Here is a 26,556-nt window from a genome sequence, read left to right as displayed (position 1 = left end):
GCACCCGCCTCCGCGTGGTGGGGACTGACATCCGAGGCAGAGGAGCCCTGCGGCAGTGCGGTTCTCATGTGCCTGTTTTCTGTCCCGGGTGGCGTGGGGGGTCCCTCCCTGGGCCCCTCCTGAGCTGGGGGGTGTCACACACTCAAAGTGTGGGGCAAGTGGCCTGACGTCCTCCGACCTTGAGGCGTCACGCCCTGCCGGGCACGTCCAGCCTCCTCCACGTTCTTGGGGGAGCGAGGCAGGAGCAGCCTTTTCTCCCACACGCCTTGCGGGGCCGCGCAGGCTGGCTGTCCACCCGTGTCCCTTTGTGTTCCTCCCTGGACGCCTTTGCTGAGGATGGAGGACCTTGGCAGCACAGACAGGGAAGCCGGCAGAGGGGGCGTCTTGCTGGAAAGGCCCTCCTCTGCAGGGCCGGGGGCAGCCGCGGGGCTCCAGGTCAGAGCACCAGGACCTGCCCTCGGGGCCAGCGTGGGGGCCACAGCAGCTTCTGGGTAAAGCTCCAGCGTTCAGCTCTCTGGACAAGGGAGGGCAGCAGGAGGGCTGGGCATGGCCGTGCGGGGTCTGGCGGCCGGCACTCTGGGCTCAGACCCAGGGGAAGCCTGGGTGCTGAAAAGGGTGCTGAAAAGGGTCCTGAGCATTGCTCCGTAGTGCGCGGAAGGGACAGGCCCGGCCTCACACTGCACGGAGGGACAGGCCCGGCTGGGGGAGGGTGAGGCTGTGAGCCTGCCGTGTATTTACACAGGCGTGTTCACACTCTAAGCAGTTACATGTAAAAAACGCCGACGGTGCCCACAGTTGTGTTACATTTAACAGAGTCCTAAAACATTAAAAAACCCAGTGGTTCTGAACCCGCTTGGAGGAATGCGGAGCAGGAAGGGACGCCTACAGGGAGGACCAGTGGCCCAGGCCAGCCCCCTGCGAGAGATGCGTGCCCACCTTTCTCGCAGTGCCTGCCGTGGAAGCCCCGCGGGCACTCGCACGTGTAGGAGTCGTCGTGGGCGTCACAGGAGCCTCCGTTGAAGCAGGGGTCCGAGTCGCAGGGGGACGGCAGTGCTGCGAGGGCAGAGGGTGGTCAGCCGACGTCCTTCGGGGAGCCGGGGCCCTCCCGCGTGCCCGCGGCCCAGGTCTTGGTTCCTCACGCCGGGCTCTCGGGCCCCCCACAAGTTTTTGTTGGCTTTTCCCTCGTCTAGAGGCTGGACTGAGCTGCAGTCGTGAGGGTCTTGGTACCGCCCCCCCCCGGCCCCCGAGCACCAGTCCCCTGTGCACCAACGGGAGGCGGGCTGAAGGTCCTCCTGCAGGTGCCCGTCAGGCGCGGGGGACGCTCCCGCCGCTGAGCCCGAGGCTCAGGGAGGTGCCGCGTGATGCTCGCGACCGGCCAGCCGCCGGCCGACTGAGGGAGGGGCGCGTGGCCAGGCCGCCCACCCCCGGGTCCAGTCGCCGGCCTCCTCCGGCCACACCCACTGCTTTCCCCGCCAGACGCCCTGCCCCGGCTGCTGGGCAGGCTCGAGCCCACACCCTACTCACCGTGGCTGATGTTGTGGTCGGTGTGGCAGACGCAGAGGTAGCTCCCCCCGTACTCCATGCAGTAGCCCCCGTCGGGGCACTGTGTGTTCACGTTGCAGGGCGTGGCCGTGACTTCTGCAGGGAAGGGAAGCCTGTCTCACGGCCTCGCGCGGTGGGCGGGACCGCGTGTCCTTGAGAAGGACCGAGCAGCCTGAGCCTGGGGACCCCGCCTCCTGGGTCTTGCCGTGGGGATCCGGCCCTGGCCCAAGCCGCATTCACGTGTGGGCAGGAAGGCCCCTGCCCCAGCCCTGGGCACCTACCAAATTCGCAGAGGAGCCCGAAGAAGCCTGGGGGACACTGGCACAGGGTGGTGTTGGTCCCCAGGCACCGGCCTCCGTTGCGGCACTCACAGTCTTGGGGGGTTCCTGCCATGGAGGAGGGGGAGGAGCTGCCGATGTCGGGGGGCTGGGAGGCAGGGCCCCCTGCCGTCGCCCCCTCCCCGACTCCCGGGTGTCTGCACGTGCTCCCCGCCGCCCGGCAGCCCGGTCTGCACTCACTCTCCCTGCAGTGGAGGCCCATGAAGCCTTCCGGGCACTCGCACACGTAGCCCTCATCTGCATCCACGCAGGTGCCCCCGTTCTGGCAAGGGGCCGAAAGGCAGGCGTCGGACACTGGGGGTTTTCCTGCAAGAAGGACAGCGAGGGGTCACCCAAGGCCTCGCGGAGAGGAGGGCTTCAAGCTGGGTTCTGGGGCCATGTGCCTGGAAACTGATTTCAGGAGCCCTCACCCCAGGTCCTTGTTCAGAGCAGAGCGAGAAGCAGGAGTGAGAAGGCCCCACCGTGGGCGCCAGCAGGCCCAGCAGAGGCCAGAGACCTCCAGACCCCCCTGGTCAAGCGCCTCTGAGGGGTGATATGCAGGTCAGGGGACACAGTCCTTCTCAACTCTTGAGCCTGATTTCATGGCCGACAGCACGGCCTGGCATGGGGAAGGGCCGTGGCGTCTGGGGATGACAGCGGGCCCGGTCCCCGCAGCCTCACTGGTCCCCGTGCCGTGTCCTCTGAAGCCCCACCGAGGACGGCTGTCCCTCCTGGGGTCCTGGCAGCTTTGGCTTCCTGTATGCTGATCTGTGTTCCCCGGTGGTGTGTGCTCGGAGTTACTGCGTCTTCTCAAGGAACTTCCTGGGGCCGTTACAAGCGGCCCCTCTCCGTCCCCGGCCACCCTCCTGCTCTCGCGTTGAACCGAGGGACAGGAGTGCAGCCCCTGCAGCTTCTCCCAATCAGTGTCGGCCAACCGCGTCCTTCCGCTCTTTCAGAATTTCTCCTGGGAGCTAAGGTGCAGCGAAATGGCCTGTGCTTGACACTCGCTCGCAAGAACTTTGAGACACATGTCGGAGATGAAGGTGGCTCAGCGCGTCGCCTCCCAGGGACGTTAAAAGGGAAATGAAGGAGTGAGTGAGCATGTGTGCTGGTCGTTGGCATGAGACGGACGGACGTCCCGGGCGCGGCTGTCCCTCACCTCGGGTTCCGGCCAACTTCCTGTTGTACCTTGGAATGCGGCTCATGAGCGTGAACGGGGAGTAAAAGCGTTAGCTCTTTCCTCCCTCCCTCCCTCCCTGCCTCCCCCTCTCTCTCTCCCCCCACAGCTTATGGAGGCTCTGGGCCAGGGATGGAATCCAAGCCACAGCAGTGGCCTCTGCTGCAGCCGTGGCAACGCCGGATCCTTTAACCCACTGGGCCGGGCCAGGGATCAAACACGCAGCTCCACAGCAACCCAAGCTGCTGCTGTCAGAGTCCTAAGCCACTGCGCCACAGTGGGAACTCCTAGTCGTTGTTTCTTATTGTTCACTTTCTTTTTTCTTTTTTTGTCTTTTTAGGGCCACACCTGCGGCATATGGTGGTTCCCAGGCTAGGGGTCCAATTGGAGCTGTAGCCGCCGGCCTGCACCACAGCCATAGCAACGCGGGATCCGAGCCGCGTCTGTGACCTACACCACAGCTCACGGCAGCGCCAGATCCTCAACCCACTGAGCGAGGCCAGCGATCAAACCCGTGTCCTCATGGATGCTAGTTGGGTTTGTTAACCCCTGAGCCATGACGGGAACTCCTTGTTCACTTTCATTTCCATTATTCCTTGTACAAAATGTAGTTTCTTTGCAAAATCCCACTTATTTTCAGACACGAGTTCAGTCAAATGCTTAGATAACGACCGAGGTGGGTGAGTTGCCACCCATCGCCATGATTTCAAGCCGCAGGCGGGGCTGCCCCTGCCCCTCTGCACTGTGAAACCTCACCCCTTCTCAGGCACGGCCAGCCCTGCCAGCAGCCATCCCGCCAAACTCCCATGGCAGGCACAGTGTTCGTGTGCATCTCACTATGGGTAAAACCTAATTTCCTTCTTAAATTTTTGGACTCAAATACATCTGGTGATTTTGTCCTGAGCAGCTCCCTGGGGAGGAGCGTGCACAGCCGTCGTCGGCCTAGGGGCTGAGGCTTTGGGAGGTTGGGCCACGTCAGATGCTGGAGACCTACATTTAGGGAGTTCCTGCCGTGGCTCAGCGCTAACGAACCCGACCAGTATCCATGAGGATGCAGGTTCGATCCCTGGCTTCGCTCTGTGGGTGAAGGATCCGGTGCTGCCGTGAGCTGTGGTGCAGGTTGCAGATGGGGCTCAGATCCCGCGTTGCTGTGGCTGTGGCGCAGGCCGGCAACTGCAGCTCTGATTCAAACTTCCACATGCCCCAGGTGTGGCCCTAAAAAGCAAAGATAAAAATAAAAAATAAAGACCTACATTTATTTTGTAGGTCAGAGATCCTGTGGGTGGTTTAACTGATCTACCGAGTCGTAACTGGCATTTAAAGCACAGGCAGAAGAACAGAAACTGGCAGGTTCCCTCTCGTGTAGGAGAGATGAGCCACTCCCACGGCTGGTTCCCTGCACGGCGAGGGGTCTGGAGAAGGAGGGGGGCCTTGTGCGGCCCGGAATCTCCTGAAGAGGCGAAGAGGGAAGAGGGCCGCGAGTGTGGTCATCCAGCCCTGCACTTTGCGGGCGGAGGCCAGGCCCGGAGAGGGGCACAGGCGTGCTCAGCCTCACACAGCACGCGGCCCCTGGGAGGCAGGTGGGGCTGAGCGGACAGGGAGGGAGAGGGGCAGCCGACCACTGTCACTGAGGAGGGCTGCGGGCACGTGGCTGTTACCTGTCTCGCAGCGAGGTCCCTGGAAGGGCTCTGCACACAGGCAGCTGAAATTCCCCAGCAGGTCCACGCACGACCCTCCGTTCAGGCAGGGCCCGGAGCGGCACTCGTCCACGTCTGGGGGGGCAGAGGCGGGGCTTGGCTCCGAGCCAGCCCTGGCTGCGCCCGGCCCCGCCCCCCCGAGCCCACTCACCTGTCTCGCAGGCTGCGCCCGTGTAGCCGGCCGGGCACACGCACACGGCGGTGCCGCCCTCAGCCTGGCACCAGCCGCCGTTCTCACACTCTTTGGCGTCACATGGAAGTTGGGCTACAGTGCAAAGAGGGGAGGTCGGGTTCCCAGCTGTGGCCCTGGGACGCCCTTGCCCCGCTCCTGACATCGGGGCTGCAGCTCGGGTGAAGCTGGCAGTCTCTGGGGCATCAGGCCGTCCCCACCCACTGGCCCCTGAGCTTGCCGGAACTGGGGGGGGGTGCAGCTCCCCAGCTCCAGGACGGTTCTCCTGCTAAGCTACTGTGACAAGAGCGGGACTGGGGCGCTGGCTGGAGAGATTCCTTCCAGTGGGGGTGGGGGGTACAGCCTCTGATGGAGTCTGGAAGGGTACGCGGTGCCTGGGGTGCAGGAGGGGCCTGAATGCTCCTGGGGTGAGGGTCAGGGGATGCGTCCGGCTGCAGGGACAGTCCTTCCTGCACAGGCTCGCAGCCCCCAGCCAGAGTGGTCGTGAGCCGGTGGGAGCCAGCCTCTGCCTCTCACCCAGGATGCCTTCCACCTCGGGCACCCCTTGGTGGCTGCTGGCCTGTGCACCACGTTCCCCCAACTGTGTCCCTTGTCCCCAAACAACTCAGCACAGGAACCAAGTGGCTCCCAGAGCTGCCCCTTTCCTGGAGTCAGGGAGTGGGGTGGGGGAAGGAGAGAGCCTGGACCCCCAGAGGCGTTCAGGTGCTTGGTGGCTCTTGGCACATGGCGAGCCCTGCCTGTGGGCCTAACACTGCCAGAGGGCATGGCTGGGCACCAGGGGGGAGGGGAGATGGGGCGGGCTGCACCCGTGTTCTGGCAGGACTCTGCTCGGCACCCCGGCTGCAGTGGGCGCTGGGGCTGAGGTGGGTCCTGAGACCAGAGCACCTCTTGGGGGTGGGGCTGGTACTTGTGGGTGTTGCCATAGTGGCCGCTGGAGACCAAGCTCAGGGCTCCTGGCTTGAGTCTCAAGCCCTCCGCAGGCCTCACGCAGCCCAGTGTTCACAGCAGAACTCAAGACCACATGTCCCCGAGGCTGTCCGTCTCCTTAGAAAAGGGGTTTCTACGCTGGGAAGCTGGCGTGGTTCCCTGTACACACGCGGTTTACCAGCGCGTTACTGTGCTTCTAAATCAGTAACACATCAGTAAGTGTGAGCGGCGGGAATCTGGGGTCGCGGTGCTTTGATTTTAAGGGACTCCGTTTGTTGGGCTCCCCTGGGGGCGGGAGTGGGGGCGTCCGCCTTCCTTCTCAAGGTGGGTGATGGGCCAGGGTGAGGGGTCCCCAAAGAGGTGCCAGGGGGCAGGGCAGGCAGCAGAGGCCTGATCTGAAAGCACCACTTCAAAGGAGCTGCTCTTGGCGGGGGTGGGGGAGGGCTGCAGTCTGGAAGCAACGCGGGGGTCTTTGGGAGGGCCTGAAAGACCCTAACCCAGGCCTAGGCTGTGAGACCACCGGAGTGGAGAGAAGCAGCCTCTCCTCCTGCCGGGAGCAGCAGGGTTCAGGGTACAGGGGCACGGGTCTCAGGGTGAGGGTCCAGAGCCGAGACCTCTTCCCTGGGCTGAGGGCCGTGGTCAGTGCTCCTGATGGGATGGGACCTTTCCTCTGGATCTGGCCTCCTGCCCCACTCCAGCCCCACTGGGCTGCCCACATCTGGGCCCCCCTGTCGCCCATGAATCCATGAGCTGGGCAGCTTTCTCATACCTGTCTCGCAGGTGTGTCCCCCGAAGCCAGCCGGGCACTGGCAGCTGAAGCTGTCCACGCCGCTCGTGCAGGTCCCGCCGTTCCGACACGGGTGGGAGGCACACTCATTCACATCTGGAAAACAGGACGGGCTGGGGCCTCGGGGGCGGCGGAGGGAGGCAGGTTGGGCGGGGGGACAGCAGGTGCCCGCTGGTCAGCTCGAGCACCTACCCACCTGCTCGGGGTCATGAAGCCTCTTGTCTGGCTCCCCGCGAGGCACCTCATACCCATCACCCATACCCGGGGACAGAGACCCTGGACCTCGGGCTCCTGGGCTGCTGGCTGTGCCCACCGTGCTCCCGCGGAGCGCAGGCCTCCCGGAGCTGTCCTGCCAGTCACTCACCCAGGTGGCACCTCCTCCCCGTGAAGCCCGAGAGGCAGGAGCAGGTGTAGGAGGGGCTGCCCGTCACGCAGTCGTCGATGCATTTGCCGCCGTTGAGGCAGGGGCGCAGGGCCAGGCACACAGAGGCTGTGGACACAGGAAGAGCAGGGCCGTCACCCGACCCGGGGCCCCGGGAGGAGGCGCGGTGTGGTCCGCTGCTGCCCAGCGTCCACGGCTTCACTTGCAGGTCTGCACAGGGTGCCCCGAGCAGGGCCGCTGGCAGGTCTGTTCGGGGCCCGCCTTCCGGAGAACCCGAGTCCCGGGTTCGGACCTCCAGCAGGGGGGAGGCCCCGGGGGGAAGCTGGCCGTCGTCGGGGGTGGGGGTGGGGGTGGGGCGGGGACACTCCGGAAGGGGCCTCTGGCCCACAGTGCCCTGGAGGCTGTGGGTGTCTTTGCAGATGGCTCCTGCTCGCCCCGTCCATTCCCCTGGCCACACGGGCACTCAGGCCCGACCTGCGTCCCTTCCTGGTCAAGCCGATGTGGGTGGAACCTCAGCCTGACACTCACAGGCTCCCACTCTGGGCTTGCAGCGTGGGGGTGGGGACGCAAAGGCACTGCTCCCCCCCATAGCAAGGTGCTCCTTTGCACGCGAGCCCCCTCCACCTGCACCCCCCAGAGGCCTGGGGCGGGGGGAGGGACACCTCCACAAGAGAACAGGGTCCCCGAGGGACTGACTGGACCCTCTCCTGAGGACCCCACTCCTCAGGGTCACAGCCTGCAGCCTCTGCAGGGGGCATGGACCTGCCCACAGCGGCCCCCACCTGCATGCCTACTTTCCTCCGCAACCACAACCCAGACCGCCCCTGCTCCCTGGCAGGTCCAGCTGCTGCCCACCTGAGGGAGTGGCTCGCAGGGTGCCATCCCCTGCCCTGGCCACCACTGCTGCGAGCCCAGCAGGGTGGGCGGGGTCATGGGCCCTGGGGCTCCTCCCACCCGCCGCACCACCACCCTCCACTCTGGGGTGGAGGTTGGAATCCCTGGCCCTGAGCTCCCTGCCCTGTGAGCTCCCGCTCAGTGCTCACACTTGGCCAGGGCTTACTCGGGGCCCCAGTGAGTGGGTGGGCTCGGGGTTTCCAGGCCTCACCAAGGCCCACATCCAGTCCTGGGCTGGTGCAGCCTGCACCCCCACTGCCCCTGCTCGGGGCCTGGCCCCACCCCAGGTGTGTGGGCCTCCCCTTCCAGCAGGTCTGGGTGCCCTGGGTTCTTTCTTGGGACAGTGTTCAGGAGAAGCAGCCCTCTGAGTGTCCTTGGTCCCCTTGGGGGTGGGAGGGGGTCCCAGCCTGGGTCTCATGTGGCCCCAGGCTTGGCGGGAGGAGCGGCCCAGCAGCCATTGGGCAACCCCTTCAGTTAATAAGCAGTGGTTTCCGGAGGCCACACCGCGGAGAACTGGCAACACATCCTTCCGTGGCCAGTCCGGGCTGTTTCCACAGGCCACGCCCCTGGGACGGACCCTGCTCGAAGGACCCCCTGGTCGCCAGGGAGCTCCTTCCCCACGGGTAGGTGTCCAGGTGGTGAGACCAGCACCCCGCCACGCGTGAGGCGAAGGCCTGCCCGCAGGGGGCCGGAGACCCAGCCCCTCCCCTTTACCCTGCAAACCGTTGTCTCCCCTCGACACCCCCCACCTCTCTGTGCGCCCAGAGCGGAGGCAGGATGCGCCTCCAGGGGGAGACCGGGGCTCAGGGGGAGCCTGGACGAGCCCACGTTCACAGCCCAGGGGAAGGGAGCCGAGGTGGGCGGGGCTATGGGCCCTGGGGCTCCTCCCACCCGTCGCACCACCCCCGCCCTAGGCCCCGCCCCCGCCTGGGAAGCCGGAAGCCCTCTCCGTCCTCTTACTTGTATGGCTGCAGCCCCCCACGCGCACCTGGGCATCATCGATTCTGAACGCCCAGCGCCCGGGCACGCCCACGTTGGTGGTGGTCTCCACCTCGGCCACGTCCGCTGTGCGCGAGCCGGGGATGCTGAAGTAGCGCCGCCCATCACCTGCGTTGAAGCCGGCCTAGGGGTGGGGAGGGCAGCAGGTGCGGGCTGGGTCGCACGTCTCCCTTCAGTTCTTGAGACCCATCTCCCGCGGGGTGGCCAGGGCCAAAGAGCTCATGTGGGAGGGGCCTTGTAAGAGTCGGGGTACCCTCCCCAGGCGGTGCCGTTCCTCCTGCCACTGAGGGCGGTGGGCCCTGGCCGCCCCCTCCCCCAGCCCTTCTCGCTCACTCCAGCATCCCGCAGGACCCCGGGGCAAGTGTGACGGCGGAGAGGGTGGCAGCGGGAGGAGTCACATGGGGAAGGAGCACCCCGCCCTGGGGCTTGCCCTCGACTTCTCCCTCCACACCCGGACTGTCTGCCAGCCGCTCTGCCTTGGGCCGTGGGCCGGGCAGGCCACCCCAGAAGTGCACACAGAACTCTGTCCCCCTGCAGCGGACCCTGTGGGGCCGGCCGAGTGGTCAGAGCCAAGGTGCCTTTGACAGGGAGTGTTTCCGTGATTCTGGCTGTGAGAGGCCTGCAGCCCCCAACCGCCCTCTCCGCGCCCCCGCTGGCCCCTGCACAGTTCCGGGGGTGTGGGGGTCCGCCTGGCTCGGCAGCCCCAGGGGCCCCTACCTGAGCCGCGATGCCCCCCAGGCCTGTGGCGTTGCCCCCGCTGCTGGCGTGCGTGCCCGTGGTCCACGTGATGGTCTCGTAGTTGAAGATGGTGAAGGAGAGCCGGCCGTCGGTGATGAGCACGGTCTGGAACGTGTTGACCTGCCAAGGAGGGGCCTGAGCGGGGGCCCGCGCCCCAACCCAGCCGGACCTGCCCGCCCGCCCTCCCGCGGGCACAGTGCCCGGGGCCCTGAGCCCTCCTCGGTCTCCCCGGCCGCGCGTGGAGGGCCCCCCGACCTTGTCCTACCCCGCCGTGCGTCCCCGGCGCCTGGCCCCCAGTACTCTGTTGCCTGGGAGTGAGGGAAACACGGGGGCGTGGGGGCGAGCGGATGCCAGGAGCAGGCGCTGTCCCTTGCGGGGCACAGAGGGTTAGGCCTTCCTTGGCCCTCGTGTGAAATGGGCAAGAATGTAAGAAGGGAAAGGGATGCCGAGGGGGAGACAAGGAGAAGCCGTTCTTCACCACTGATTTTTTTGGCTTTCGTGGCGTTCTCCTCCGTGAATGTGGCAGTGGGCAGTGTGTACACAAGAGGGGCTGTCTCCGACTGGGCAAAGGGTGAGGCTGTTTAAGAAATGCTCTTGGGGCACGTGGCGACGCTGAACAGCTGTGAAATTGGGGATTTGCACACGCATGGACATAAAAGGCAGACGGCCACAGGAGCGGCAGCCTTGGCGGACTGCAGGCGCTGGGCCCACCCTCTTCCACAGATGGAAGGCGACAGCAGGGCACAGCGCCCCCTTCAGGAGGGCAAGCGTGGGTGCTAGACTGTGGAGGCAGGAGCGCGCTGCGGGCAGCCCCTAGGGAGGACAGCCTGGGGTCAGCAAGGCCAGGCTGCGTCGTGCCCGCGGCCGGGGCCCAGACGTTTGGGAGGCTGAGGATGTGGCCAAGCTTCACCGCCACTCCCCTTGGTCATCCAGCTCTGAGGGCACGCCCGGAGGAGGGCTCCATGGGTCCAGCTTAGAGAGCTGCTCCCACCCAAACTCAGATTCTGGTCCCCTGTGTCACAGGACAGTCATTTTGGAACTGACATCTCCGGTTTGAAAAGAGGAGGGGGCACTAAGGACCCTCCATCAGCTTCCTCCGGGCGGAGAGGAAACGGGGAAAGTGGCGCTGCAGAGGCGCCCGCATCGTCTTTAAAATGATGTTGAGGAGGTCCCGTTGTGGTCCCGTGGTTAACGAATCCGACTGGGAACCATGAGGTTGCGGGTTCGACCCCTGGCCTCTCTCCGTGGGTACAGGATCCGGTGTTGCTGTGAGCTGGGGTGTAGGTCGAAGACGCGGCTCAGATCCCACATCGCTGTGGCTGTGGTGTAGGCTGGTGGCGACAGCTCCGATTAGACCCCTAGCCTGGGGACCTCCATATGCCGTGGGTGTGGCCCTAAAAAGCCAAAAAGCCAAAAAAAAAAAAAAAAAAAAAAGAAAGATGTAGAAGAACATGCGAGAGTGAAGACAGTGCCCACTGGACGGCTGAGTGGGAGAAACTCCGACAAAGCAGCGTGTTCTGGGCGGTCCTGTTTATTTTCGAGGGTGGGCAGGGCACGACAGGCACGAGGGACTGGGAGTCACCTCCTGGTGTGCAGTCGTAGATTCTTTTCTCAAATTTTTGTCATTAAGACATTTTTCTTACAGATGGGTGGTAAGAAACCCAGACTTGGGGAGCGTCAGCAGGCTGTGCGTGAACAGGTTCACGCGGGTGAAATTTGTTTGTAGTGAAGTTTACAGAAAAAGCCCATCCTGAGTCACTGTCACACTCCTTAAAAAACCCCAACCGGGAGCGTGTCACGCACAATGCACCTGCCCAGCTGGCCTGCTTCTCTTTTCCTCTTGGCCCCGGGAGGGTCTGCGGGCACCTCTATCCCTACGTCCCTCTCTCCGCCATCCCTGCCTCTCCCGCCTGTACCATCTACCTGAGTCCCCGTTACCTGGGGACTCCAGGCACTGCCTCAGCCCAGCCGGGACCAAGCCTGTCCCCTGCACCTCCTTGACTTTGGGTACAAGCCTCGCTGTCCCCACCCCCAATCGGTGCAACGCCCCTGTTGGCTTCTCTGTCCCCTCAGCCCAGCATTGTCACAAGCGCCCCCGGTCGTTGCCCTGAGCCTTCCAGGTCCTCCAGCTCAGCCCCCTCTGCCTGGCACAGCATCGGGCAGAGCCGTGCCCTGCTGGCGTGGTTGTTGGTGTCACCTCAGCTAGTGCGAGCCCCACGGGGGAGACTCGTCCTGTGTTCTCTTTCCAGGGCTGCCTCCCCGGAACCCAGAACACTGCCTGCCCCGGATGCGCCCCCGAATGCATGTTTATCAAATGTATGGGCGAAGGTCCCCAAAGGCCTCCTGCTCCCCACTGCCTCTTCCCGGGAGAGCCGCCCTCGTCCTGGGCGGTCGCAGCCGCGGGGCCATCCGTCCCACGTCCACTGCCGAGGGGCAGCTGCTGTCCTCACCGGGTCGTGTGGTGGCTCAGTGGCGTCAAGGAAGGAGGTGTTTGATGGAGTGAACGTTCCTTTAACCTTTAAGGACCGAGCTGTTCCAGTCCTTCTAACACAGGCTGCCTGAGCCCCCCGAGTGTGAACTGCTGTATCGGGGGCACCTGGCGTTGCCCTGGATGCGGTGGCCTCCAGCAGGGCCAGGGCAGGTCTGGCTCCATCCTCCTCCAGCCTGGCCCTGTGACCTTGGCCCTGTGACCTTGGGCGAGCACCTGCCGTCCCTCAGCCCAGCTTCCCCTCTCGGGCTTGGACCAGGGGTCCCGTCTGGCCCGCCCAGCAAGGTGAGGGCCCTGGAGGGAGCCCCGGGGCCCCAGGTGGGCTGGGGCACGGACACTCACGGGGGAGGAGGAGCTGCCTCCGTAGAAGGTGACGCGGTGCCAGGTGGCTATGAAGACCCAGGTGGCCGAGAAGCCTGGGAGCTCAGGGAAGTAGCGCCTGATGTCGCCCGTGGCTCTGCGCAGCGTGGCCGCGTCGGTGGCCTCCCGGTAGTACACGTCCCCTGCCCGCCGATTGTCCACGTCCGCCCAGAAGGCCGCCACCACGCAGCGGTCCCTGGCGACGGGAAAGGCCGCGGGAGTGAACTGCGAGACCTCCTTCAGGAAGGAGATGACCCCGTTGTTGTTCACCTGTCGGGCGGAAGAGCCGGAGAGGGCAGGTGGGGACCCGCCCAGCCTCGGCGCCAGCGCCTGCCCGGCCCGGGCCACGCTTCGCCGCCCTCCTGGGGAGGCTGTGGCTCAGGGCACAGCTCTGGCACATGGTGCCCAGCTGGGGCTGCCAGTGTGGGCCGGGGGAGCCCCGGGGGGGCCCTGGCTTTGGGCAGGTGGGGTGCTCAGACCTGCCCAGGGGCCCCGGCTCCTCAGTCCCCCTCCCGTCAGGGGCCTGGGGAGGTGGGGGGCGGCGCCTCAGCCTCTGAACCAGGGGAAGGGTGAGCAGGACGCAAGCTCCGTGGGCAGGTGGGATGGGTGGGGACGGGGGGAGGCCGCAGGGCCTCCAGGCACTGGGAGTCTGTGCTCAGGGCTCAGGCAGTGAGAGCCCCAGGAGGTTCTGAACACAGGGGTGGAGCCGCGTCTGCCGAGAGACACAAGCGGTTCCAGCGCTGACCCTGCCTCTCGCTAGCTGTGCCACCACCAGGCGAGTCGGCTGTCGCCTCTCTGTGCTCTGGCTTTTCCCCCGGAGAGGGGTGAACACTCGTTCTGGCCTCAGGGCGTGCCGGGCAGGGCCGAGTGGGTTAACACTCCGAGTCAGCTCTAGACAGCCGGCATCCGCCCTGGGAAGGCTGGGGTCAGACTGCCCTTTTAGAAACGGCCCTGGCCTTCCCCGCAGGCTCTGCAGTCTACACCAGGGAAGGCGGACTCGCACGCCTCTCTTCTTAAAGGCACCGAGGAGTGAACAAGGGATGAGTTTCAATTCCAGATCTCGGAGGACACGAGACGGGAGCCCAGCGCCCAAGGCTCCTTTTCCCTGAGCGAGCACACCTGCAGGTGGAGAAGCAACACCCCCAAAACAGCCCCGCAGCCCCTGCAGCCTCGTGGGGGGAAGGAGGTCAGTGCAGGACCTCAGAGCCGCTTGCGGCGCGGGAGCCTGAGGCCCTCCCTTGAGGTTGGGACAGCTGAGGCCCCTCACGACTAGGGTGGCCCCGAGGTGGACGGTCCTTGTCTGGCCATCCACGCCACCTGAGCAGACCAGGCGCTTCGAGCCAGAGCCTAGGGCGAGGTGGCTCCTGGCAGGAAACATCCCCAGGTTCCAGGCAGGAGCCAGGAAGAACCTTCTCTGGAGGAAGATGGCTTTGTCTTGGGCCTCAGGTTGTTCTGGTATTTGTTCCAGCACAAAACTGGGGCACAAAGACAATGAGGAGCAGAAGGGAGACACTGCTTGCGAGAATAAGCAGAGTTAAGAGAAACACCAGCTAGTGGGACTCTCAGACACAGACAGTGAAGTAACCCGGCTGGGGTACCCCATATGCCTCAGGTGTGATCTTAAAAAGCCGCTTAAAAAAACTACAACTGAGGCGTTCCCGTCATGGCGCAGTGGAAACGAATCCGACTAGGAACCATGAGGACACAGGTTCAATCCCTGGCCTCGCTCCGTGGGTTAAGGATCCAGCGTTGCCATGAGCTGCAGTGTAGGTTGCAGACATGGCTTGGATCCCGCATTACTGTGGCTCTAGCGTAGGCCGGCGGCTACAGTGCCGATTCGACCCCTAGCCTGGGAACCTCCAAACGCCATGGGTGTGGCTTTAAAAAAAAAGACAAAAGACAAAAAACAAAACAACCGAGGTAATCCACCAGGTGGAGAGGCTAAAAAAGAAAAATGCCATGATTACGTCGACAGATGCATAAAAAGCAGCGGGCAAAATCCTGCACTCCGTCGCGACAAAGACCTCGCGTAACTCGGAACAGAGGGGGGCTTCCTGAACTCGATAGGGTATCGACAGAAGACCCACCACTGACGCCAGCCTTAGTGCCAAGAAACGATGCTTTCCCACTAAGATAAGCTCCAAGGCGAGGGTCCCCCTTCGCTCATCCCTCCCGGCGTCTACTGCAAGTTCCGGGAGGCGGCAAGAAGAAGAGATAAAGATTCCTCCTCTGTGACAGAGAGTATCAAGAGAACGAGAAGAAAAGCCCCTGACTGGGAGAAAACATGCGTAAACATGACACAGACTGTTTTTCGAAATGGACAGAGAGCTCTTAAAGCTCAGCAGCAAGAAAACAACCGACCTGATTGAAAATTGGGCCAAAGGCCTTAACAAATGTCTCGCAAAGAAACACACAGATGGCAAATAAGCAGGTGAGAAGGTCGGCACCCTCCCTCACCCGGGAAACGCGACTTCAAGCAGGAACGAGATACCACCGGGCGCCTACTGAGGGCGCCAGAGTCCGGACCGCGGACACCGAACGCCCGCTGAGCGCGCGGAGCTGCGAGAACTTTCATTCGCTGCTGGCGGGCCGGCACCCTGGTGCAGCCGCCGGGGAAGACTGCTTGGCATTTTCTTGTCAAACTAAACATGCTCTGATCACGTGACCCAGCAATCGTGCTCCTGCGTATTTAGCCAAAGGAGCTGAAAACTCACGACCACGCAAAAACATGTGCACGGGTGTTTATAGCCGCTTCGCTCATCATGGCCCAAACCTGGAAGCAACAAAGATGTCTTTCAGTAGGTGACTGGAAGAAGAAACTGTGACAGTCAGATGATGGAATATTACTCAGCCCTAAAAAGCAATGAGCTATTGTGGAAAATTATAGGTGGAACTTATATGCATAGTAAGTGAAAGAAGAGCAGGGAAGGCGAGGGAAGGCAGGCGGGGACTGGGGCCAGGGGACTGGGGGCGGGGACGGGGGCGGGGACGGGGCGGGGGACTGGGGGCGGGGTCGGGGGCTGAGGAGGGGCTGGCTCCCCTCCGCCTGTGCCCGCCACCTCCTGTGCTCTCCCGGGGATGGAGAACGGGGTCCCGGCTGCTGTGGGACCCCAGCTGAGGAAGAGAAGCCAAATTCGACCACTGCGATTTAGACCGGTTTGCAGTGGGAACGGCTGCTTAAGGGACCCTGGGGGTGGATTTGGGCCGTGGGGCAGGTGTCTGGGCTCTCCTTTCAGGGCCTGCACGTTGGGACCCGAGGGCATCGCAGGTCCCCTGCTGCACAGAGGAGTCAGAGCAAGAGGCACGTCCTTGTCCAGCAGTGCCCCTGCCCGAGGCAGGCCTGGTGACACCTGCTGAAAAGTTAGCGCTCCCTTTGTCTCTCCAGGAGTGTGACCCATGGGGGCCTGTGACTACCTGACCTGGGGTGGGTCGACTTGAACTTGACCGCTAACAAGCAAGGGCCCATCTGGGTGGGAGGCCAATGGGGAAGGTTTTACATGAGGGAGCGGCAGCTGCCCCCTGGGGGGGCCTGGTCTCATTCCCCCCATGCCCCCCAGCACTGAGCGCAGCCTCTGGCTTAGTAGGACCTGTCACAGAACGTCCTGCCTGATTTGCTGACTGTCCCGCTGAGCCCCACCCCGGTAGTGTCCACTGGGGGGCAGCAGCTGCCCAGCCCCAGTGCCAAGCCTGACGCCGCTGCGAAGGGCTGGTCAGCATGGTGGGCCTGGGGGCGGGCGCTTCAGGACCAAGGTTTGCTGACTTCGGTGACTGCCAGTGGTGGGGTCGAGGGTCTGCAGGCTGTTGTGTGAAGGGCTGGACAGTAAATACTTTTGGCCCATGGACCACATGTGGTCTCGATTGTATATTCTTCCTTTTTTTGTTGTTCTACCCTTTTTTTTTGGTCTTTTGCCTTTTCTAGGGCCGCTCCTGCAGCATATGGAGGTTCCCAGGCTAGGGGTCGAATCAGAGCTGTGGCCACCAGTCTACACCAAGAGCCACAGCAACGCGGGATCCGAGCCTCATCTGCAACCTACACCACAGCTTACAGCAACGCCAGATCCTCAACCCACTGAGCAAGCCCAGGGATCAAACCCACAAGCTCATGGTTCCTAGTTGGATTCGTTAACCACTGAGCCACAACGGGAACTCCTTTCCACCCTTTCAAAAGTGCAAACAACACTCTGAGCTCCTGGGTGGTACTCAGACGGCCGGAGGGGGTGGGGGCTGCACTGGACGGGAACAGAGTGCACGGCTGCTCAGAGCCGAGGAGTGAGTCGCAGGCCCTCTCCACCTGGCCTCTGCGGCAAGAGCCCAAGGCGCCCCCTCCAGCGGGGCTGCGCCCTGGCAGAGCACAGCCTGGCTGACCAAAGACCCCGCCCTGGGGCCCGTTAGTGTGCCCACTGTGAGGTCTGGGTCACTGGGGCAAGTGCCCAGGGAGGTGGGGTAACGAAGATGCCCCTGTGTCCCTCCTCAAGCCAGAGATGGACACGCAGCCACCACCATGCACACAGAAACAATGTCAGGGCCGCGAAAGCCGGTGCCCCGCGCCAGGCCTGTCCACACAGAAGCCGGCCCGTCACTCACTGCTGCTGACCCTTCTCCACCACACTGCTGCCTTTCCAGCCTGGCCGCCCGCTGGGCCACTGCACTGCCACCGCACTGGCACTGCCACTGGCTATCCCTGGCCATTAGTGTGCCGTCTTGAAGACCAACCTGCAGCAGTTACAGTCAGGTGTCTGACTAACACTGCCCCCCACCCCCGCCCTGTCTCACGGGCATCTGGGACCCTGAGTGGCACCCGGCTCCACAGCGCCTCCCCCAGGCTCCTCCTCTGCCGCCTGCCTGCCCTGGTCCTCATGCCTTGGCCTGGCGTCTGCTCCCCGAAGGTGGCCCAGAGAGGGTTTGGCTGCTTCTGGGTGGTGGCCGGGAGCAGAGGGAGGGGCAGATACAGGGCTCCATGGACCTACCCTGAAAATTGGGACCCGCCTGGACCTGGAGCCGTGGTGCTTCCTTCCCCACGGCAGCAGTGGCGCCCAGCCTGGAGGGAGACCCCGGCTGCCTGCCTGAGGCCTGGGGACGCCAACGTCACTCCCTGGGCGTCTCTTGGCTGAGGACACTGCTCGCCGTCACCCGTGGTGGTCCACAGTCCCCGTGGGGGTGTAATGACGCGTGTAAATGGGGCAAAGCCACCTGTGGCCTTGGCCTGCGTCCCGCGAGAGCAGGGGGGGGGGGGGTCCTGTTACCAGGACGGGTGCCCGCCCGCGGCCCAGGAGGGAGTGCACCACGCGGGCAGCGGAGTCGGCGGCGGCTGCCCCTGCTCTGCGCTGGGTCTGCATCCCTGACCCTGAGCCCTGACGACGCCACACGGTCCCACTGGGCCCGATGCCCAGGGCACCCAACCGCCCAGCCGGCAGACACCGGACGGCTGGGCCTTGCTTCTGTCTCACAGACACGAGTTCACCCTCGGCCTCGTGTGTGTCACGTGTGGTGGCCGAGGCGGCAAGTGCTCAGGGACAGGACCCTCAGACCTTAGCCCGGCAGCGAGTGGCCACGCAAGTCGGGCTCAAGGGATCCGACACTGGGGCGTGCTGTGTCCCCTCCGGTCATGTGTTTTTTGCATGTGGAGAGAGTGATCCCACAGCATCTCTCCACAGGGGCTGGGGGTCAACCATCACAACCTGGGGGGTGTCCTGGGCCCCCAGATTGCAGTGTGAACGGGAGAAGGTTCGGGGGAAGCACGAGCGGGTTACCCTAAGAGAAGCCGCCTCTGTAAGTACTGGGAGCATCCAGGGGTGGCGGGAGGGCTGAGCCCTCTCGTGAGTCCTGAGGGATGGCGGCCTGGCCTCGGGCATAGCTGGCTGCACCTGCGACCCTGGGCAGAGCCTCATCTGCTGCCTGGAGCTCTGTGGGTGCAGCCTTGTTCAGTGTGGTGCCTGGCTTCCGTGGGTCGATTAGTCAGAGTGGCTGACGGAATGGCAGACTCGTGAAAGTCTGAGCTTGGCCGAGAAGTTGCGGGGGTGGGGGCCCTGCAGGGGCCCTGGGAGCCTCTGCACTCTGCCGACCTGGGCGGGGTCTCAGGCTTGCATTTGCCTCGAGGGACAAAGGGTTTTCTCCCTTAGGAACAGAGGCAGGTGGCCAGAGGGGAGGTGACGCCCCAAGCCCAGGGTGTGCTGGCTGGGACTCAAACCCTGCCTGGGTCCCACCTGCCTGGGCCACGCCGTGTGGCCCCATGGGGCTTAGAGAGCCAGGGACACATGCTGCTCCTCTTGCTGTGCCACAGTTTCTGACCTGAGAGCCTCCTCTGCCAGTGTCCGCCCGTCAGTGCCAGGCTAACACTGGCTTGGGGGCAGGGGGCGCCCTCACATTGCAGACCTAACCTTGAAGGCTTTTGTAAAACAGATGTTTCCTAGAAAAGCACAACTTACCAAATGTGAGAAATAGAAAGGCTATGTTTTACAAGGTCATGAATTAATTCACATTCAAAACTTCCCACTGAGAAAACTGCAGGTCCAGCCGGACCACCGTGAGCTCCGCTGAGCATCAGAACCCAGGAGCTCTTCTCGAGAGCAGGACTCACGTGATGCGGCTGGCAGGGCCTCGCCCTGGAAACTGAGCAGGGCCGGTCCCCGAGGGACGCTGACAGGCCGATGTCGCGTAGAACAGCTGCCAGAGTCTTTAGACACTCTTAGCAGCCCAAATGCAGCAACATCCACGTTGTACAAGGGATTACTCCCTACCAAGCGGGACTCCTGCTAGGGATACAAGCGAGGCTTCACATTAGAAAACCGGTTAATTTGACTCATTTAAGCGACCAGCTTAACGCGTCAAAGGTGAAAATCATACACATCAGCTAAATAGGTACCGAGGTGTGTTGAATAAGAGCCGACATCCGCATGTGTTGCAAGTCCCAGAATACGAGACCAGGAAGGGCAGGGCGGGTGGCGCCCTCTCCGAGACAGGGCTGTCCTGAAACGGACCAGAAGGAACTCTGTGTTTAATCTGAAACGTGGAGCACTTTCTTTCTGGGGCAGAACAAGACGAGGTCCTGCTGACCCCGCGTCTGCTGGATGCTGGGTCCGGCCAGCCTCGCACGCCCCGCCTGAGTCAGAGTCAGATGCCCAGAGGGGAGACACAGCTGCCGTCAGCTGCCCGTGAAGTGGAGGCCGAGCGTGGACAAGTCCCAGGCGATGTGGGGACGTCAGGGCGGTGCGGTCTGGCCGCTCCCTAGAGATCAGGAACTGCGAGGACCCGCCTGCGAGTCGGCTTGTTAGGAACGAAGCGAAGAAAGAGCGTTTCCCTAGAACAGAGGTGCCAGGACCTCAGGACCGTCAGCTCTGAGATAGCGGGGGTGCCAAAGACCGCCTGGGTGGGCACAGAAGTGGGCCGCGTGCCCGGGTCGCCTGAGTCCGTGAGGCAACAGTGTCAGCTCTCGCGTGGAGCTGTGCGCTCCTCCGTCCTCGGTGGGAATCCCAGCAGAGGGTGTGTGTGTGTGTGTGTGTGTGTGTGTGTGTAACCTGAGCAGCCAAGTCTACACAGAACGTGAAAATGCAAAGCCAAGGAAAACCAAGATTCTCCGGAAAAGAACGAGATGGAAGATTTGTTGCCCCAGGATGGATGCTCGGACGGACACGGAGCCCTCCTGAGGGATGGCGACCAGCCCGGGGGGGTGGGGGGGGGCGGGGGCAGGAGGCCCGGGCTCCACAGCAAGACGGGTTGCGGTGGCCCCGCCGAGCCCCGCTGCACTTGGCGCGGGCACCCGGGACCATGAGAACAAGGTGGGCACGTTTGCTTCCCTAAGATCAGGCCGTCCGGTCACCCAAAGGCGCCAGAGAAGCGCGGAGAAAGGCCAGCTCAGCAGAAAAGAGCGGAAGACCTCACGGGGCCACAAACGGGAATCCCGCCTGAGTGAGCTCAGCCTCGGAAGAGAAAGATCCGCCAAACAAGGTCAACGCAGCCCGCGCCAGCGTGTGGCGCAGCGGGAGCGCCTGGCCTTGGTAGCTGGTGCGCCGCAGGCAGGGGCCCCACGGCGATGCGTGCACCCCGCACCCTGGGCGCCCGTGCACCGGGACGCGTGTTCTAGAAGGTCCATCGACGGCACCGCTGAGAAAGGCCTGCAAGCAGGGAGACCCCGAAGGTCCCTTCAGTGAGACAGATCACCAGCTGGGACGCGATTCTGGGATCATCCGGTGACGACACTGGACAGAGATGCCCCCAGAACACGGGTGGCGAACCCAGTGTGGGGCAGGGAAGGCAGGTGTCGGGGAAGCTGCAGGCGGCTTTGCTGGAGCCGCGGGGGGCGGCCAGGGCCGGGACCCCAGCACGGGCTGTCCACGGGGCTGGCATTATATTTGCTCTTCTCTGTGCATTTACGTTGGGGTCCTTTTCTGCACGTGTTTAGAACAAGAGTCAGGGGGAGACGTCGCAGTGGGATGGGAGGGGCAGGAGGCTGGGGCTTCAGGCCACTTGTGGGGGCGCCCCCTGCCCACCCTCTCCCTCTGCGGGCTGCCCTCCCTCCGGCTGGCTCTGCAGATGCGCTGCTGACTTTCCTTCCTGCCTTCGAAGCGGGGCTTCAGGTGCCTGTGGTGTGTGCAGAGGCCTCCGGCCAGCTCTCCTCTCGGCCCCCACCCTGGCTGCTGCTGCCCTTCCCCCGGGCGTGGGCCCAGGCCCAGCGGCCAGGAAGGAGGGAGAACAAACCAGCCCTGTTCCCCTGCCAGGGCACAGCAGGGCTGGACCATGGCGGGAGGGCTGCGAGCGGGTGGCTGGCAGGCGCGCTCACCTGGACGGGAACTCCTTGGCCTTCCTTGATCCAGACGAGAACACCTGGGCTCCCGGGGGTGGGGAGGGTGCGGCGGACTCAGGGCAGGGAGCTGGGGTGCGGCCGCCCTCTCCTCCCCACACTGGGGTCCCCCTCCCCCTTCAGGGCCTGGCAAATGCTGCCCCCCCGACAGAGCACCAGTTTTATCCTTATCTGTCATCGACCCGCACGAGCACTTTGTGAAACGCGGAAGGCAGGAGAAGGGCTCAGACCCGGCTCCCTGTCCGGTGCCAGCACGTTCTTTAGCAGCCGGCATCTCAGAAACCTGACTGAGACCTGGCTGCCTGCTGGGGTCCAGGGCCCGGAATGTGCTACCCCACACCTGCTGCCCCTAAGGGCCTGAGGCCAGGTGGACCTGCCCAGCCCAGGGGTCAGGGCGCTGGCAGAAACGCAGGGAGACGCAGGGAGATCCAGGGGTAGGGTGGGAGGAGGACGTGCCTGGAGCCAGTCCGCAGGGCCCTCGGCTCGTGTCCCGTAGCCCACCAGCCCCTCCCCGCAGATCCTGACGCCCAGGGCTCCCCGCGCCCACGGACCTGGGGGCAGCTCGGGCTTTGCTCTGCTCTCCCACAGTAGGGGCCGCCCCCGGGGTCCAAGCACCTGGCTGAGAAACACAGGATACCCAGGGAAGGGAAGTCTGTGTGGACAGAGCTGAGCTCATGGCGGGCGGGGAGGGGCCGGCAGGTTCACCCTCCCCGCAGCCTCTGAGCAGGCTGTTGATCTTGTGGGGGAGTCGCTGGTCATCACTCCTGGCTGGTCCCTTGGGGAGGCCCTGAGACCTCACGCGGCAGGAAGGCAGCCCTCAGGGCCTGGAGGAGGCCGGCCCTCGACCTGGGGCGCGTGGGGCCAGGAGGCGCTGGCGGTGGGGCGGCGCCCAGGCCTCTGCTCCCTGGGCCGGGGAAGCGCAGGGAACAGCGCTGGTGGCATTTCCGTCTTGGATAAAATCAGGAAGGGGCGGACATGTCCTGAAGTCTTTCGGAGGCCGCTGCCAGCTGAAAGACTGGGACGCGTGTCTGGCTGGTCCCCGAGCCGGGCAGCTTGAGAGCTGGCTAGTGCCACCCTTGCTGGGCGAGGGGCTCTGGGCCTGGTAGCAGGCCTGGAGGGGAGCCACGGACCCTGCGGCCACAGCACCCCAGCTCTGCGAACAGCAGATCAGAAAGGGCGGGTCCTTGGTTCCTGCTTTGATTTCTCTGCCAGAATAAAACAATAAAGCCCGGAGGCCTTTTATAAGCTTGTTTTGAAAAACGTAGGCATGTCTTTTATTTCCTGGCAGCTTTCTGGGTAATAAGGGTGCCGTCCATGAGCAGGCGGGGGCTGGGGTCCTGCTCATGGGCAGCTGTGGGCAGGCCCCGGGCCCACGGGCAAGGTGGAGTCCTGGATATCCAGAGCTTGCTGTCCGCCCAGCCTGGCAGGGAGGCGGCCCGGGCCCTTGGCTGAGCACCCCGTGTGCGGGGCAGGCCTCCGGGAACAGCACGTGTGGCTGCAGGAGGACCCGGAGGGCCGGGGAGGCAGCCAAGGCCAGGGGCAGCTGGGGGCAGCTGGGCGGCGGGGCAGGGCTTCCCCGAGGGCGGTGAGGGGGCCGGCGTTCCTGGGCTGCAGGCCCTGGGCCTGTACTTCTGCCGCCTGCTGCCCAGGGCCTTCCCGTGGCTGCCTTCTCGTCTCCTGCTGAGCCTGAGCTCAGGCCTGTGGGGCTGCCTCTCTGGGGGGGGGGGGGGTGTTTCCAAGCACCTGTCCCTCCTTGTCCTGTCCTTCCTGCTGGCCTCAGACCCCTCCCCCCCTCCTCCCGTGAACGGCCGCAGCTCCTGGTGCCCGCCCTCTGGCCTCACCTCAGGTACCCTTTGGCCAGGTGCCTCTTCAGGGCCAGGTCTCGACGCCTCGGAGGCCCCTGGACACGCCTGCCCGGGGGCCGCAGTCCCACATCGCCTGGACATTCAGGGCCTCCATCTGGGCCTGTCACCAGCCTGACAGCCTGGCCACCATCCACTGTCACCCTGCAGCCACCACAGCTGGACGCAGTTTCCAAGTGCAGGCTGGTAACGCCCACTCCCACATGCTTCAGCCTCCCCCCCCCATCAGCCTCACTCTTGAGCCGTGGTCACCCCTCTGGGACCCCAGCCCCATCCCCAGCCAGTCCCCAGAGCTGCCTGTGCCGGATGGCCCCTCTGCCCAGAGTAGGTGGCAGGAGACATTTGCTGCAGAATGTGATTGAGGGCCTGAGGGGCTGTGTCTGTGGCCCCCTGGACCAGCCTCTGCCCCAGCCTTGGGGGTGGGGTTCAGGGTTGGGGGCCTGCGCGCCACTCATCCTGCTCTGAGCTCGGCCTCCGGAGCGCAGACTCCTGCTTGAGCTGAGCCCTGGGCTGGGAGCAGGGCTGCGCTTTGCACACAGCAGGTTTTTCAATGGATGACGTGCCCCACTGGAAGGAGCCACTTTTTGGATGTCGAGGCTCTGAGGCTGGACCCCCACCCCCACCCCGTACAGGAGGCGCAAGGACAGGGGAGCTGGGCAGCCCTTCCAGCCCCCGTCACAGGTCCATTGGAGCGGTGTCCACTGGGGCCCAGAGCCAGCCTGTCCTCTCCTCGGGCCTGCCTGCTGCCCCCACCCCACCATCCCCTGGCCCACAAGATGCCCTGTCTGGCCTGGAAGCTGGCGGGCCATAAGCAGCGCCTGTGGCCAGGGCCTGTGGGGCAGCGGCCTCTCCATCCTGCCCCCAGGGGACCCTGGAGCATGGCATGCTGGAGGCACCTGGTGCTGGTGGCTGCTGGCGCTGGGCTGGAGGCTGCCTCCAGGTCACTTCCCGCCAGGTGGGGGGGCCGCCTTCCCCCAACGGGGGCGTCAATGAGGACGCCCTCGGGCAGCAGGGCAGCAGGGACACGGCCCTGAAGAGCGTGTTCCTTGGGACCCAGGTGGCGCACTTGGGGGACTGACCGCAAGGAAAGGGAAGAACTAGAGACGTGGGAGGCTCCGAGGCGCGTCAGGACGGGGTGCAGAGCCCGCGGGGCGCCCGGAACCCACCCACGGGTGGAGCCCCAGCGACTGGCAAAACAATTGTGGTACAACCGTGGGGTGGACTATTATACTGTCACCAAAAAGCATGTTCTCAAAGCAGATTTAAGGCCCTGGAAGACGCTCATGGCGCAACACTGAAAGAAATACACTAACTGGGGTCGTGTCTGAAAGGGCAGCCCCGAATGACACGTCCGGAAGGATGTCACCACAGTGCCCCAAGAGCTTGCTTTTGGATGATGGGATCTGGGGGTATTTAACCGGCGCTTACTGAGCTACTCGTAGGAGCCAGCACCTTCCCGAGGCTGGGAGAGCACCGCGCGCAAAACGGACAAAAATGTCTTCAGTGCAGAAATAAAACCTCGCGGCTGTCGTGTGTCTGCTCCCTGACTCAGAGCCAGGGCTCCATGAGGTTCTGGGTGAATCAGTGACTAAGTCAACGGCGTGTGAATGCTGAGGCGTCTGGGAGGCACAGTTTGGGGAGCTGGTCACTTCCAGCTGCGTCCAGCCCCCGACAGCCGAGGTGTGGGGACGCCCGAGTCCTTCCCAGCTGGCCGGGCTGGCCTCCCGGTAAGGCTTGCCTGGGGCACTAGGGGGCCCACCAGAAGGCAGTCGCTGCAGCCACTTGATGTCTAGACAGAAACGTACAGAAAAGTTCGAGGAACTCCTCAGGCTTTTGATCCGGGTTCACCAAACGCGAGGACCCGGCCTTCCTCCTCTCTCTCCACACTGCTGTTTCCCCCACCGCTTGCGAGCACATTCCAGGAGCACGTTGGCGTGTCCGTGCCCCCAGCCAGGACGGGTCCTGCTGTGAACACACCATCCCCCGGGGGCGGGACACTCAGCCCCAGCAGCGCTCTCTCCACGGCTCTTGGTGGTGTGTTTACTGGCAGCGCCGTGACCTCCCTGGTCCCGCATTTACTTAGGGGATACATATCTGTCACTCTCATTACTTTAAGGCTTGAATTGTTCCCGTTTGACCAGCGAGAGCCCCTTGCAGGTGGCCTGTGGCCTCCCGCCCCACCCCAGGCGTTCTCTGCACTCTCCTACGAGCCGGCACAGAATTTCCCAAGCTCATTTGGTTCTTTTCCTGCCGCAGCCGCGGAATCTCCAAAGAGCCCGCACTCCTCTCAGCGGAGCTTGGGGTTCAGCCCTTGGGTAACCCCACCTGGGCTTTCCCTCGGTGGCCGAAGCTGAGAACGGGCGCACGGGCAGATGCAGGCACGACCCACACAGCGCCGCCCACACCCCCCGACAGGGTGCACAGACCCTGCAGATGCACGTGTGTCCTGGGGCTGCCTGCTGCTGTGGCTCGCCGGGCACACGTCCGCGTGCAGGAGACAGACCCCAGACAAGGAAAGAGCCGAGCGACCGAGGTGGGGTCAGGTGGGGAGCACAAGGACGGGGCTGGGGGTGGGGCTGTTTAGCCTGTTCTGTGTGGCTGGAGCAAAAGGAGCTGGGGGTGTGGTGGGGGCGAGGGGGTCAGGGACACAGGCCAGACCACCCAGCCTCAAGGCCAGAAAGCAGAGCAGGGTCCCCTGCCCACTGGCAATGCCCCCTCGGCCGCCCCTCCCCTTGGACAGGCTGGCTAGGCAGGGCCGGCCCCCGCCTAGGTGGAAGCTGCGCTGGGGCTTCAGCCGGGGAGGAAACAGGAGCTTCTGGCTCCACCGGCCAGGCTCACTGCTGCTCGGTCCCCACGCCCTCCCCGAGTGGACGCTGCACCTTGGCCGGGCCTGCAGGCACGGCACCATTGTCGTCTCCACCCGTGGACTTGTCCAGCTCCCGCAGGAAGGCTCCCACTCAGCAGGGTTGCTGGCACGCGCCACACCCACGCGCAGTACCTGCCTGGTGAGTGTTTAGAACCTGAGCAGTGAGACGGACTCCCAACACTTTCCAGAGCCTTACGGCTCAGCACATGCAGCTGCTGTAGGTAAGAGAGAAGCGAAATGGTAGCGCTTTTTAGAAAGGGACTGCCCCGCACTTGACCTGACGCAGGGTCCCGGGGATGCGGGTGGCATCAGAGGCCTCGCCGTCGTGCTCCTGTCAGCGCATCCAGGCCCCTCCACAAACTGCTCTTTGCCCAGCACTGGACTGGGGCTGAGGGGCAGGGGCCAGGGGTGGGCACCGGCTGGATGCAGGCATCTGGGCTTGGGCAGCTGATGCTGTGCCCGCTGGGCAAGGTCAGACCCAGGGACATGCAGGGACGTGTCCTCTTGGCCAGGTGGCCTGGGAGGCACCTGGT

The 26,556-nt window shown here is 64.2% G+C and overlaps 1 protein-coding gene across 27 annotated transcripts in view; it reads right to left on the bottom strand.

Moving 5' to 3' along the window:
- SNED1 (sushi, nidogen and EGF like domains 1) overlaps positions 1-26,556 on the bottom strand; it is a 60,119-nt gene that overhangs the window by 31,490 nt on the left and 2,073 nt on the right. For 21 of the 27 annotated variants that reach the window (XR_014830334.1, XR_014830335.1, XR_014830329.1 and 18 more), the window contains exons 2-12: positions 12,481-12,768; positions 9,630-9,770; positions 8,874-9,036; positions 7,002-7,127; positions 6,620-6,733; positions 4,885-4,998; positions 4,695-4,808; positions 2,061-2,186; positions 1,824-1,928; positions 1,525-1,638; positions 937-1,053 (exon numbers count right to left, since the gene is read on the bottom strand). Coding sequence is in view for 13 of the 27 variants with exons in the window: in XM_003133813.6 (XP_003133861.4) it covers positions 937-1,053; positions 1,525-1,638; positions 1,824-1,928; positions 2,061-2,186; positions 4,695-4,808; positions 4,885-4,998; positions 6,620-6,733; positions 7,002-7,127; positions 8,874-9,036; positions 9,630-9,770; positions 12,481-12,768 (1,522 nt within the window). In the remaining 14 variants the exon portion in view is untranslated. Of the gene's footprint in view, positions 1-936; positions 1,054-1,524; positions 1,639-1,823; positions 1,929-2,060; positions 2,187-2,290; positions 3,415-4,289; positions 4,449-4,694; positions 4,809-4,884; positions 4,999-6,619; positions 6,734-7,001; positions 7,128-8,873; positions 9,037-9,629; positions 9,771-12,480; positions 12,769-26,556 lie in introns of those variants that run through there. The other 6 variants (XM_085000811.1, XM_085000814.1, XM_085000806.1 and 3 more) reach the window with 5 other exon arrangements.

Source organism: Sus scrofa, chromosome 15, assembly GCF_054392235.1.
Source record: "Sus scrofa isolate SSC_HxYL_T2T_F1_AM1 chromosome 15, Sscrofa_HxYL_maternal_Yorkshire_Landrace_v2.0, whole genome shotgun sequence".
Lineage (NCBI taxonomy): Eukaryota > Metazoa > Chordata > Mammalia > Artiodactyla > Suidae > Sus > Sus scrofa.
Note: the sequence above shows the minus strand (reverse complement) of the source record. Positions and strands in the feature narration are given on the sequence as shown.